We start from the raw sequence: 13,851 nt of genomic DNA, 5'->3' as shown, positions 1-13,851 counted from the left end.
CACTAACTTACATCATCTGCATGCTGATCTTGGAATAAATTGACAATAGCAAAGATTCCATCTTTGACGAGGCCACATAAATAGAATAGGTACTAGCTAGCTTAATAGTTAATATTTGCGCTCTAGCTCTGCATATTCAGCTAGTGTGTGTGCGCGATTGACTGGATTAACCTCACTTCAGTTACGTTCATTGAGTGCCTTTCAGACAGTAGATACGACCCCTCTGTTACCTTGCCAACTAAGGAACTGGCAGTGGATCAAAACATTGTGAGGCAAAGAGTGTGGGGGGGGGGGGGTCGCAATCTTTTGAAACTTAAAAACGCGCTATTAAGTGTCTATAATCAGCACAATTGCTTTCATTGCGTATTATTAATATTATTTAAATTACATAGTTATGTTTCAGTGATATATTGGGGGGGGGACAAATTATATTTTTCCAAGGATGGGGGGGTCGTGTGTCCCCCGTCCCCCCCGGGATTTCCGCCCCTGGGTATGACGCTACAAGCTTGGTACATCTGTATTTGGAGTTTCTCCCGTTCTTCCCTGAAGATCTTCTTAAGCTCTGTCAGGTTGGATGGGGAGCATTGCGGCACAGCTATTTTCAGGTCTCTCCAGAGATGTTTGATCAGGTTCAAGTCCGGGCTCTGGCTGGGCCACTCAAGGACATTCAGAGACTTGTCCTGAAAACACTCCTACGTTGTCTTCGTTGTATGCTTAGGGTTGTGGTCCTGTTGGAAGGAGAACCTTTGTCCCAGTCTGAGGTCCTGAATAAAACAATTCAGACCAGAGGATCTTGTTTCTCATGGTCTGAGAGTCCTTTGGGTGCTTTTTTGGCAAACTCCAAGTGGGCTGTCATGTGTCTAAGTGAGGAGTGGCTTCCATCTGGCCACTCTACCATAAAGGCCTGATTGGTGGAGTGCTGCAGAGATGGTTGTCCTTCTGGAAGGTTCTCACATCTCCACAGAGGAACTCTAGAGTGAACATCGGGTTCTTGGTCACCTCCCTGACCAAGGCATTTCTCCCTCGATTGCTCAGTATGGGCGGGCGCCAGCTCTAGGAAGAGTCTTGGTGATTCCAAACTTCTTCCATTTAAGAATGATGGAGGCTACGGTGTTCTTGGGGACTTTCAATGCTGCAGATTTTTTGTTTTAACCCTTCCCCAGATCTGTGCCTCGACACAATCCTGTCTTGGAGCTCAATGGGCAATTCCTTTGAACTCATAGCTTGGTTTTTGCTCTGACATGCACTGTCAACTGTGGGACCTTATATAGACAGGTGTGTTCCTTTCCAAATCATTTCCAATCAATTGAATTTAACACAGGTGGACTCCAATCAAGTAGTAGAAACTAGTAACAAAGGGTCTGAATACTTATGCAATTAAGGTATTTCTGCTTTGTTTTATTTGCCAAAATTTCTCAACCTGTTTTTACTTTGTCATTATGGGGTATCTTGTTTAGATTGATGAGGAAAATGTTTTATTTCATCAATTTTAGAATAAGACTAACGTAACAAAATGTGGAAAAAGGGAAGGGGTCTAAATACTTTACGAATGCACTGTTTAGGCCTTCTAAGGCCGATACAATAAGACACAGTGGCAGAATAAATTTATCTGCAACTTTGTTTCATCACAAAACCGGAGAGCAACCTCTGTCAGGTAAAGTCCACAAAGCATATTGAATGTAACAAACAGTTACATGACCTAAAGCATGGTCAATCAAGTTAATGTTTCTGACATTTTCTGACTACTAAATAACTATTGATTTAGAACCAGGAGAGTTACTGCAAGTCACAAAGAAAACAGGAGCTGCATCCACTATTCCAGCACTATTTCACCAGCCTAGTACAATGACAACAAAAGATATCAAAACAATTTATTCCAAACAATGTAAGCCAAATATGATGCGTGTGTGTGTGCGCGTGCAAGTAGAAAAAAACATGTTGACTCACCCTATTGGAGAGAAACAACAATGCAATCCTCTTCTTTTTTTATGTTGACAAAGCAGTCTATGACTCTGTCATACAGTACACACTTTTATTTTTTGTTGTTCTAGGCTACCTGGCTAAAATGCTTGCTCGCTAGCCTAACTTCCTGTCATGGGCAACATTAGCTAGTTAACATTAACCTTCTACATCTAACTACATATTGAACTTTCATCCTTTCAGGCCAGGGGCACCGTGTATGAATTTATGTTTGCATCAGAATCGCCGTTATAACCATTAGCCAGTACAGAGAATTAAGTAAAACCATTAGTCCAAATCCCATCTCCATCCATGGCTAATTTAGGAAAGGGACAATTTTGGCTAGCTAGCTAGCCACCGGAGGACAACAACAACGAGATGCAACAATTCAAGTTGTTTCTATACCTCTCACTGTGATGTGATAGGAGTGAAGCCAAATCCAAACTGGCTTCCCTTGACACTTATTTTTGGTGCATCAGGACCATTCACAGTTGAGCTCACTCAGTTTAGCGCAACGCTGATTGGCTATTATTTTAGACTTTTCTTTAATCAAGGGAGGCCAAATGCTCGCTGACTTCCCCTGCATTCAAAGCTATGGGCGGCAACAATGACATAATCTTTTTAACCAGACAGCATCAGATAGACTACACTTACAGAGACAGAGGGGCGCTGTTTCGCTCGCTCTGAAACTTTCTCCGGTGAGATACATTCAGTCTCTTGAGAATTTAAGGAAAATTATGAAAACACAGAGAGATGAAAGATAAATAAAATAAAATAAAAATCTTCCTCAACTATTTGGGGAAGCCTGGCTTCCCTTGGCATCCGTGAATACACCACTGAAAAATAAGCAGGTTTTGACTCATACCCTGACCTTGAGAAGGGATTGCGTGATGCAGCATGCTGGGTGGGGCGTTATACATTCCTCCATTCATTATCCAATGGAATTTCTTCTTCTTATTGTGAATTTCCGCCAGACTAGACACTTTTTGGTGTACTACTCAGTTCGGAATATGCATTCCACATTATGACAAAACCAAAAAATAAAGGGAAAAGGGAATGGGAAAGACTTACATTGCACTAACCCTGCACCTATACACTATCCCCGAAAACCCACCACCCCATCCCACTACTTGGCCCAAAAGTTATCCTACACCAGACCGTCGACCTGGGAGGATGGAACCCCTTCTCTCAAAACTTTCTGTGGAGCTTCTACACTAAAATCTCTCACACCCAAATTTTTCTCTGCTGCAGCAACTACCACATATATCTTCTGTGATTTCCACTCCATCAGTGCAGTGCAGTTGATTACCATGGCTGTAAATGCAATAAATCCAATCTTACTAAAAAGCATCCTCTCTAGCTCTCTCTCTTCAGGCCTACTCACTTGGGGGCTCCCAGTCGACTCACTCACACTTGGCTATCCTCTACTCTCTTCACTGCCTCAAAATAGGAAACTTTCTGCCCCTCTCGAACTCTGGCAATCTCAACCTGTCTCTCTCACACAGGGCACTCCGGATACCCAGTTTGTATGGGCACCCCCATCGTTGACACACAGTGCTTTCTCTATCCCAACTGTACACTCCCTCTGACTATTCCCCCCTACACATTTCTCACATGGTGGGATCTCCCTTCTACACACTGCTGCAACATGTCCGAATCCTTGGCACCTAAAGCACTGAAGCGGGTTCAGAACATAGGCCCTCACAGAATAGCAATTATAACCTTAACTTACCTTATTAGGAAGAAACTCGGTGTCAAAGCTCAACAAGACAGACAGGGTATTCTGTCTCGCCATTGTCTCATCAAACGGCAGGCATCACAAAAACTAGGAATTTTCGTTTTAATTTGATCCACCTCTACCCTCAATGCTATCCCCCTGATCACCCCTTTTTGCGGCGCCCTGCTCCGGAAAGCAAAGCACACCACAGGTTGAGCCCCAAGCTGGGTGATTCGAAGCGCCTGCTTCCTCTGGGAGGCGGACACAGAAACAAATCAAAACAATTCCACTCCTAGAAATTTTCACAGATGTAATCATTCCCAGTTTGTCCTTTACCCAGCCCGACACAATATATGGGTCAGCCACAATGCAGGAATCCACTCTTTCCATCTCTGGTAGGATTCTCAGGGCAAACGTTGGAAGTCTCCTTTACACCTGTCGCTGCAGGTAGGCCCACTTCATTCTGGACTGGCTCAACCTCAGAGTGCTCACCACTGCGGTCTGACTCCATTTCAAGATCATCAAGGTTCTCAAGAGAGTATAAAGACCTATAAGTCATATTACTTGGTTTGTATTCAGGAGATGTATGTACGTACACCTCAAACGAATGTGTATACACAGGAGACAAATCTCTGATCTTAACAATGCCATTCTTACATGCTGACCAGACCGGACATGTCACAAAATAAATTTAGAAATCCATGTTACTTAATTATTGCACCCACACTGCTCGCATGCCAACTAGCGTCTGTGATGCCAAGGGCTAAAATAGAACTCCTTTCTATTTCTAACACAGATCCCGCTGAAAGTCCTGCCTCTCCCATCTCCTCATTGGTTTATAGAAGCAGGTACCCACGTGCCATCTCCTCATTGGTTATACCCACGTGGGTGATTGAAAGATTATATGTTTTGCCGGTTGTCGTGGTAAAAGTGTAGATGCCAATCACCAAATAAATTCAAAGATGAAAGCAACAGCAAGCTAGCTAAATAGGACAAATTAGCTAGCAAGTGCAAGCTAACTAGCCATACATGTTCAATGCTTTTCGACCTGTCCCCAAATTAATGTCATTGGTTCAGAGTTTGTTTTGATATTTTAACCTGCGTGTCGTGATCGCGTTTGGTGTAGAGGGACAAAATAAATGTATGCACGATAGCGCACTCAGCCGGTTTGGGTTCAGTGTTACGCTTAGCTTAAGCGTCATCGCACCTCCTCCGTCCAAAAACTGCCAAGGTCAGAGTCATTGGGATTTTCTAAATGAGATTTTCTCAACTCCTGCATCATCTCTCCTCCACCCTCTCTTGCCTACTTTTGAAAAAGAGTAAAGGTAATGGAGGAGAGTTAACGTGGACGAAAATGCGCAGGCATGAAATTAGAAGCTCCTCACGCGTCTTCCGCGGCATCAAGCAAATTACTTTTACAGGGCGTAGATCCCCAAATAAATGTGTAAAGTGTTCAAAACAAATTAAGTTAGTTGTGCAATACATTTTATAGATAAAATGATAAGTAAATGTGTGCATGCTTTTCTCCTCCGACATGGGGTGTGGCAGATATAAAAAATATTGTTAGGATACGCGTGTGTTTCTTCGCCAAAGGGAGGCTATTGAGGATGACAACTATCAAATTTACACACTCCTCAACTGCAAAAGGCTGTAAGGACACGCTTGACACCCAAACCGATATTTCATTTCAGCATTTATAAACGATGTAGTTTCCTTTAGGCTTTTGTCCGATATTTTTTTTTTTTTTGAAAAGCAGATCAATAAAATTGGCCAGGGGCAATTTCCCAGAAGAAAAAATCCCATTGCGAAATGCTTTTTAGCCTATTCATTGATGGAAATACCAGTCGATGGAAAATACATTTGACTGGTCATGCTAATCGGTTAAATTGCATAATTTAGTCGAATTAAATTGCTTTGTGTACGGTATATTCATTACGTATCTTATTTATCATAAGCATACAGAGACCTGGAGGGGAAAATCTGTCAGACAGAGCAAGTGCCGCTGCTGCTTCTTGTGGTGCCTTCAAGACAACTGGGAACTCGAAATTAAACAGGTCAAATCATGTCGTCAGTGATCTTCAGGTCGGCAAGTCGGAGCTCTAGAAAGAGGCTCGAGTTCCCGAGTTGTAATTCCGAGTTGGATGACCGTTCAAAACGGAGCCAGGCTATTTCTTTCTCGACTAGTTGACCAATATAATAGGTAGCCTAAACTGTTATACTATAGTAGATTGACATAGACTAGTGATTTTGCTGATTGTTACACGTCTTGTTGGCTGAGGAAAAGTAAATGTGGACAGTTATTCTAACATGTTAAAAATGCACATCAGAATTCGGTAAGAAAGACCGCACGTCTTTGCATTCTCGACTTCTTCAGCACTGGAACCATTCATCAAAGAAGCTAACACAGCCCTTGCACAAACCCCCTTCCCCTCCCATGTGGTTAATGTCGAGCGGAAACATTATTTAAAAATTTGTTTCACTACGGACAGTTTGATCGTCGCACAAGGAGGAAACGTGTATGGACGACATTGTGGGCGTTTGTGAAGAGCAATCATGTATAGAATACTACTATTGTCAGTCTGTCCGGTTAGAAATCGTGCATTACATGTGTACATCCGTGAGGCATGTTTAAGGTCGTCGAAATGTGATATAGTTTCACTCCCCATTTGCAGGTAAGTTCTCATATCAGCTTCTACAAGGTTTTCTGATGACAACTGCACAATCAAGTTACAGTAGCTAACGTTAGCTAACTAACCAACCTTAGAGAGCCATAAAGCTAACTAGGCTACACACGAGTGATGGGAAACTGAGGCTTTCTGAAGGCTTCGGCGCTTTTTCCCCCCGGCAAATTGTGCCGAAAAACTGTTACTCGGACCTTGATTATCTGTTCAAAATGGACATGAGTGACATCTGCTGGTCAACAAATAGTAAGGCGTGAAGAGATTTTTTTTTTTTTCTCCCTCCACTGTTTTCGTCAAACGTTGGTTTTGTTAACCAAACTATAATCCGTTGCAATACCAGGTTTGCATTTAACATCGCGCTTCGCTTTTTCTTGCCTTCACTTGGACTATTTTTCAAAAACGGAATCTATGGCATTATTTATGCTTAAGACAGAAGCTTATACTATACTAAATAAAACATTATTTTTAAAACAGTGGAGAAAGTGTGGTTTCACAAAATAATTATCAATATGGTGCGTCTTAAACTGGATTTGACCTCGTACCCTTACGTGCCTTAGACTACCTGCTAAACGACAAGTCAGGTGGAACTTTATGTACAAAACCCGAACTGTATTATGGGTGGTGTGTACAAAACCCGAACTGTATGAGTGGTGTCCAGTAGAGGACGGTGTTTTGAAAGCAGCTTGGAATCAAAGAAAGCACCCGAGCCATCAGTGCAATTTTACAAAATGCGAGATAAGTTTTGAAATCAAACAAAACTTCTGACATCATTGCTGACATTTCTGATAAAGTGAAACATGCTTTGGGCACACTGCTTTGAAGTTAGCTGCTTAGTAATGAATGAGCTCTGGTATCAAAGGTATTACACTATTACAAACTATGCCTACTATGGCAATGACCAACACCGGGCCGGTCCTGGTTGTTTTGCCGCCCTAGGCTAGACAAAAAATAGCCGCCCTACAAGAATAGGCCCAGTAAGCAAAATGATACCAAAAATATATATTTTCCAGATGTTGATGTTAGGTTCAATTTAGGTTCTGAATGAAAGTTAAAAGATGTAATTTATAGATGTCTATGTTTGGGCCAAATCAAGGCTGGTCCAGACCGGACAAAGTCTGAACCAAAAACCAACGTCCGTGGATGTAGAAATCAAGGCTGGTCTGGACTGAAACAAAAAAATGGCATCAGCGGCAGTCCGTGCTTACTAAGTTATAGTCTACAGCAGGGATGAGCGAATTCCATTTCAGGCAACACTGTAGGCCAGGGATGGGAAACTCCAGTCCTCGGGACGGAGTGGTGTCACACTTTTTCCCCATCCCTAGTCAACACAGCTGACGAAAGTAATTGCATTCTAAACTGAAGTTTATAATTAGTTGATTATTGGAGTCAGATGTGTTAGCTGGGGCTGGGGCAAAAGTGCGACACCAATCAGGCCCCAGAGGACTGGAGTTGCCCATCCTTGGCCTACAGTGTCACCTGAAATGTAATTGTAGGAATGCCTATCTATGTGGTTTACTTACCGTTTTGTAACCCCCCCCCCCAAAAAAAAAGACGGCTGATCCGGACAGGACCAAAAAACAATGTCGTCAGTCCGTGTTTACTGGGGTGTAGCCTGCCATGTCTGCCCGCAATGGAATTTTATGAATGACCATTGGCTTTATTAGTCCTGATTGCTGTGGCCATTTAAGATCGGAATATCAGATAACCAACTTTATCAGGAGGAGTTATCCTGAGCCTATTTGCTATGTGTTTACACAGCAGGAAATGCAGAAGTGATCAGCATGTAAAGAATTTACTGATAGAAACTTGAAACCACTGATCATGACAATTTAGCCCACGGGATGGAACTCCTGAACATCAGTTGTGAGTAGCCTGGTTGTCCATTCCATATTGTACCGTAATTTCCGGACTATTAAGCGCATCTGAATATAAGCCGTACCCACTGAATTACATTTTTTATTTTATTTTGAACATAAATAAGCCGCACATGTCTATAAGCCGCAGGTGCCTACCGGTACATTGAAACAAATTAACTTTACACAGGCTTTAACGAAACATGGCTTGTAACAAAAATAAATAGGCTTTAACGAAACACGGCTTGTAACAAAAAATAAAAAATTACCAGTAAACTTTAGTTGTCTTTTTGCACTCGTGAGTCAATTCCTCACGCTGCTGTTTCCAACGTCTTATCATTGACTCATTAATTAAGACCAAGCTCCCGTGCAGCAGCTCTATTTCCTTTTCCAACAGCCAGATCAATCGCCTTCAACTTGAAAGCTGCATCATATGCATTTCTCCGTGTCTTTGCCATGATGAGGGTGACAAAATGACTACCGTAATCAGAATGATGGGAAGTTTGAGAGCGCTCGATTTAATCTAAACAGTAAACAAAAAAGTTGTTTGACCTTAACCCGTTCGGCAATTTCATTGGTCTAATGAAAGCTTCATGCCGCCAAAAAACTGAGCACGTCAAAGAATGTGTTTTAAAAAAAATAATTAAAAAAATTGAAAACGGGAAAAATCCATATATTAGCCGCGTCATTGTTTAAGCCGCGAGGTTCAAAGCCTGGGAAAAAAGTTGCGGCTTATAGTCCGGAATTTACGGTATATTTTACTTTGACCTGTCCTGTTTTTAGGATATGTTTGTTAACATGTCAGCATATCTTTTTATTTGATTGTGTGCCAATCAATTAAAAAATGCGCTAATCTGAGAAACCTGCATGATGTAAAAAGTTTCTCATTACATTGTCATACGTTTGATCTCCAGACTGTAGGCTGCCGAAAAGGCCATATACTTTTCTACCATTTGCTAGATTTGCTACATGATGTATGTAAAATGTTTTGACGGAATGTTGGAGCACAGCAGCGATGCGTCTCGCCAACAGCACCCTGGAGAGGCGTGCTGGGAATGGACAAGATCAATATTTTGCGTCCCTGCCTTTGACAAAGTGGGCACTGCTATGGTTGAGAGAGATTGTAATTGTTTTTGGGAAGAATTATGTGAGATTTTATGTGTTGTTGGTGGTCTTGGCCAATTTACCTCTGAAAATGCCACCGTCGCAAATCTGCCGCATAATCCTGCCTAAATGAGCGGGCCGGCCCTGGAACAACATCTCATCTTTATCTACAATAAAGATCTAATCTATTCTCACTTTGCAGCCATGTAGCAAACTATTGTACGTCTACATTGTTTCAGTACTAGTGCGGCACAATGTCTTTGAGGGCCACTGTGTCTTGCAAGTTAGAGTATTTAGCTTTAATGTTTCTTGTGCTTCTCTCTCCCTCACCCAGAGCTACGAATGGAGGGGTCTTCAATGCGTTTGGCACAAGCTCTGTCATCTACTGTGAAAAGAAAGAGGGGCCACTCCCTCCCAAGGAAGAAAATAGTGCATTGAAGGATGGTGAGCAGAAGGTAGCAGTAAAAAGGGTTGGAGAGAAGGTCATAGAGCTACAAGATTATGTAAAAATGGTAGCAGAACAGAGTGAGCAGAGAGTAGGGGTGAAGATGGAGGAAGTAACAGACGGCGTCAAAATTGAAGAAATTCTTATACAAACAGAAGAGGTTGAGAAAAAACTAGAATCGAAGGTGGAGGCAGCAAAGGCGAGTGAGAAAATTGAAGAAATAATCCAGATTAAAACAGAGGTTGAGCCAATTCTCGAGGTAAGGATGGAGACTGTAAAGGAGAGCAAAATAGAGGAAATTCCAGTTAAGATGGATAGCGAGAAAATTGAAGAAATCCAGACTAAAACAGAACTTTTGCCCATTCCAGAAGTAAAGATGGAGGATGTAAAGAAGAGTGAGAAAATGAAAGAAATCATGTTACCCAGTAAAACAGAGGAGGTTAAACAAAAGCTAGAAGTAACAATGGAGGTAGTAAAGGAGGGTGAAACAATTGTTGAGATCCAGGTTAAAACAGAAGAGGTTGTAGACGTAAAGAAAGAGGGAGACAAAGTTGTAGAGGAGCAGATGTTAGAGGTCAATAAGGAGGAACAACAGACAGAAGCCCCCCCCAAGGAGGAAATTCAGCCTTTGAAGAGTGGGAAGGAGAGTCTGCTGGACCTCCTGGGGGCCATGAAGGTAGAGGTGACCAACAAAAGGAAGTTTAAGGCCTTAAAGGTGCAGAGGACCTCTGACACTGCTGCCAGGCCCATGCCAGCAGCTATGGAGAGCACCACCAGTATGTTCCAGGAGGCCACTGGCATGGCTGACTTACCAGCACCTGCCCCAAGGTGAGGAGACCTGTGCTGTGGTCGACTCGTAATTTAGTTTTTTCTATTTTCTGCTGAGATCCAACTGCTTCTATTGATACATCTGTTTTCACAATAGGTGGCCATATATCTAGTCTCACCCTTCTACCAAATTCACCCTTTTGTGTGTGTGTGTGTGTGTGTGTGTGTGCAGTAAGACACTGAGCCCTGAGCTGGTTGCTGCTGTCTCTGCTGCTGCAGCTACTTTACCTAACCAAAGCCAGGCTGAGTCAGAGCTGCTAAAGAAGCTGAGGCAACATGAAGCTATCGGAGAGGCACAGAAGAATGGGGACGTCAACAACATTGGGCAAGCGTCTTCTCATTTACTCTTACTAGCACTGATTTGGCACCTGTCAGCTATTTTTGAAGGTTTTAACTCGCAAGGATTGTGATTGTGTGTTTTTTACTTGCTTTAGTTGAATGCACTGATTGCAGGTTGCTCTAGATACGTTTACTATAGAAGTAAAGTTGAAATGTAATTTGAGTCTTATTCCCTGGCTGTAGAGGTCCATAGTGTAATCTAACAGCTGTGAAACAAGCAGATATGCAATCTAATGAAGATATCATTGTTTCAGGGTTATCATTGCTGACATGAAGGTGGGGAAGAAGCCCAACGGCAGACAGAACACACGGCCGGCCAATCAGATCCGCTTTGATGAAGATGGGCGGGGCTACACCCATGACAGAGGCATCACTGCAGAGCTGGATGGTGGATTACGGAGGAGGTAAGGATAATGCCCTGGACATAGCTAGGACTACAGTGCTAAAGTAAAAATGTCCTGTCTTCATTCATAATTAAATGTCTCAAATAAAGAACAAGGAGCACTCTGTTTCTGCATATAGATTATTATTTATTGATGAGACATTGATAAGGCAGGCTTAAGTTTCGGCGTAATCGCCTTCATCAGAGCCTTGTGTAATGCTTTCATGTGTTATCCTATGGCTTCTGCATTTTTGTAAAAATTGTACAATAACCCAAAATAAATAGAAATCAGTCAAACTACTCCAATAATATTCTGGCACATCCAGGAAGTCTTTTAGTGTGGGTAATCTTTGTCTAGATTTTATTTAATAGTGCTTGATTGAACTTGACCCTTGTCCTTTGACCCGGTGGTTGTCAGGAGAAGTCTATTTTCAGGGAAAAGGCTGAACATCTTCACCCCGAGCACTGAACCGGAGGCAGACACAGATATAGCTGCTCCGACCCTATGGGACATGGAGTTAGCCAATCAAGTGGCCCTGTCAACCAATCAAATGCCTCGTAATGGCTTTGAGGAGATGATCCAGTGGACCAAAGAGGGCAGGCTGTGGCAGTATCCAATTAACAATGAGGCTGGTGAGTTCCTGATGGGAGTTTTTCCTCGCCACTGTACTTTTGCTCGCTCTTTGTAGCCTAGTCCGGGTTACTGGCCGGTGTAGGTCGTCATTGTAAATAAGAATTTGTTCTTAATTAACTGACTTGCCTAGTTAAATAAAGGTTACGTTTATAAAAAAATATATGTAAAAAAAAAAAAATACTGTAAAGCACAGACGACTGTAGATATAAAGAAAGGCTTTATGAATGTGATCGATTTTGACTGTAGGAGAGACTGAGAAAAAGACAGTTGGGGCATGATTCGACAAGTGTTTTGTTTTTCTTCTCTGACCCCCAAACCCCTTTTCTCCCACCTGTGTCTCAGGTCTTGAGGCGGAGGCCCAGGTGCCCTTCCATGAGCACGTGTTCCTGGAGAAACACCTGGAGGAAGGCTTCCCGCGCCAGGGACCTGTCAGACACTTCATGGAGCTGGTGGTCTCGGGCCTGGCTAAAAATCCCTACTACACAGTACAGCAGAAGAGAGAACACATAGCCTGGTTCAGGGACTACTTTCAGCAGAAAGAAGAGGTCCTCAAGGAGGCAGAGGTTTACCTCAACTGAACTGTGATGGCAAAATTGAAGAGAAACACAATCTTTGTAAGTAATTTATGATCACACAAATGCTAACGTGGGATTTAAGGGTTGTAGACTCCTATGGCATGACAGCCTTGTCTCAGGGTTAGGGTGATCACTATACTAAAACAATAATGACAGACACACCCCCCTGAAAACTGTCACTCAGAGATTGGATGGTATTTTCCCATGAGAGAACCAATGGCGATGGTTAACGGAGAACCTGGTATAGCCCTTAATCGGATACACCATGTATTGCTTTGGTTGTTCAGAGACTTAACTATACACGCCGTGCAATTTCTCTACCTTGACAATTCCACTGTTTGTGTCTGATCAAGGAAAAGTGTATAGCAAACACGTTGTGTGCTTCAGATGGATACGTCCTCGTGCTGTGCACTTTGTGTGCAATTTAACTATTACATACATTTAATTGACACATTGAACTCGGCACTGCAAGATTTGGCTTCAAAATAGCTATCGTTGTTGAGATGTTATTGAAATAAACACTGTTTTCAAAGTCTTGTTTGCTGCTAGGTTTTCTTTGTTTAAGACAGGTGAGACTCTTAAGTGTTTTTGTGTTCCTGTGAAATTCTCAGAAAACATTATTGCCCGGTCAATAAGAAATTATTAAAAAAGGGGGTTGATCGGTTTTGGCCTAAGTAACCTCACTGTAAGCCAAACAGGATAGAGGGAGAGTGTTTTGTAGAATGTTTTTAATAGAAAGGCCTTAAGGTGAAGAGAATAAAAACATTCTCCTTACAATTGTTGTGTGAAATGTTCCTATAAACAATTTCACAGCGTTAGTTTCCTATCCTGAGATCATGATGGATGTTGTTTTTCCACAGGTCCCAGGTCAGCAGTGAAATCAGTGTTAATGTGTCCCAAATGACAACCTTTTCCCTACATAGTGCACTACATTTGACCAGTGCCTCTATGGGCTATGGTAAAAAAAAATAGTACACTATATATTAAATATTTGAGACGCATCCTAAATTTACACAGGACATCGAAGTTTACCAAAGCCAAATTGCTTCTAGTCGTATACATTTACTCAGTCATTGCGACATTATGTTCACCCGTAAAAAGTTTTTACAGGAAAGGGGGGTTAGGAGGGTGAAAAAACAATGAAAGCGAATACCTACTAATTACTGTTTTGTTCTAAAAACACTTAGCAGTTCCATTGTGTGACACGATTGGAAGAATGATAGCACTTGGCACATGATTCAATGAAAGGGAGTTGCTTTGCGTCCTAAAGTAAATTCATCCCCCAATATTATTCATACCACACTTGCTTGTTAAGGGTGAAACAACATAATACA

The 13,851-nt window shown here is 42.2% G+C and overlaps 1 protein-coding gene across 1 annotated transcript; it reads left to right on the top strand.

Annotated features, from left to right (window-relative positions):
- The first annotated feature begins 6,145 nt into the window (after positions 1-6,145).
- Positions 6,146-13,049, top strand: mrps31 (mitochondrial ribosomal protein S31). Its single transcript, XM_014195875.2, has 6 exons — positions 6,146-6,348; positions 9,649-10,587; positions 10,760-10,912; positions 11,181-11,330; positions 11,727-11,941; positions 12,285-13,049. Exons 1-6 carry the CDS (start codon positions 6,230-6,232, stop codon positions 12,518-12,520), a joined length of 1,812 nt encoding a protein of 603 aa, XP_014051350.1. The 5' UTR covers positions 6,146-6,229; the 3' UTR covers positions 12,521-13,049.
- Positions 13,050-13,851: the final 802 nt, after the last annotated feature.

This window comes from Salmo salar, chromosome ssa04 (genome assembly GCF_905237065.1).
Source record: "Salmo salar chromosome ssa04, Ssal_v3.1, whole genome shotgun sequence".
Lineage (NCBI taxonomy): Eukaryota > Metazoa > Chordata > Actinopteri > Salmoniformes > Salmonidae > Salmo > Salmo salar.
This window is presented reverse-complemented; position numbering and strand designations above follow the sequence as displayed.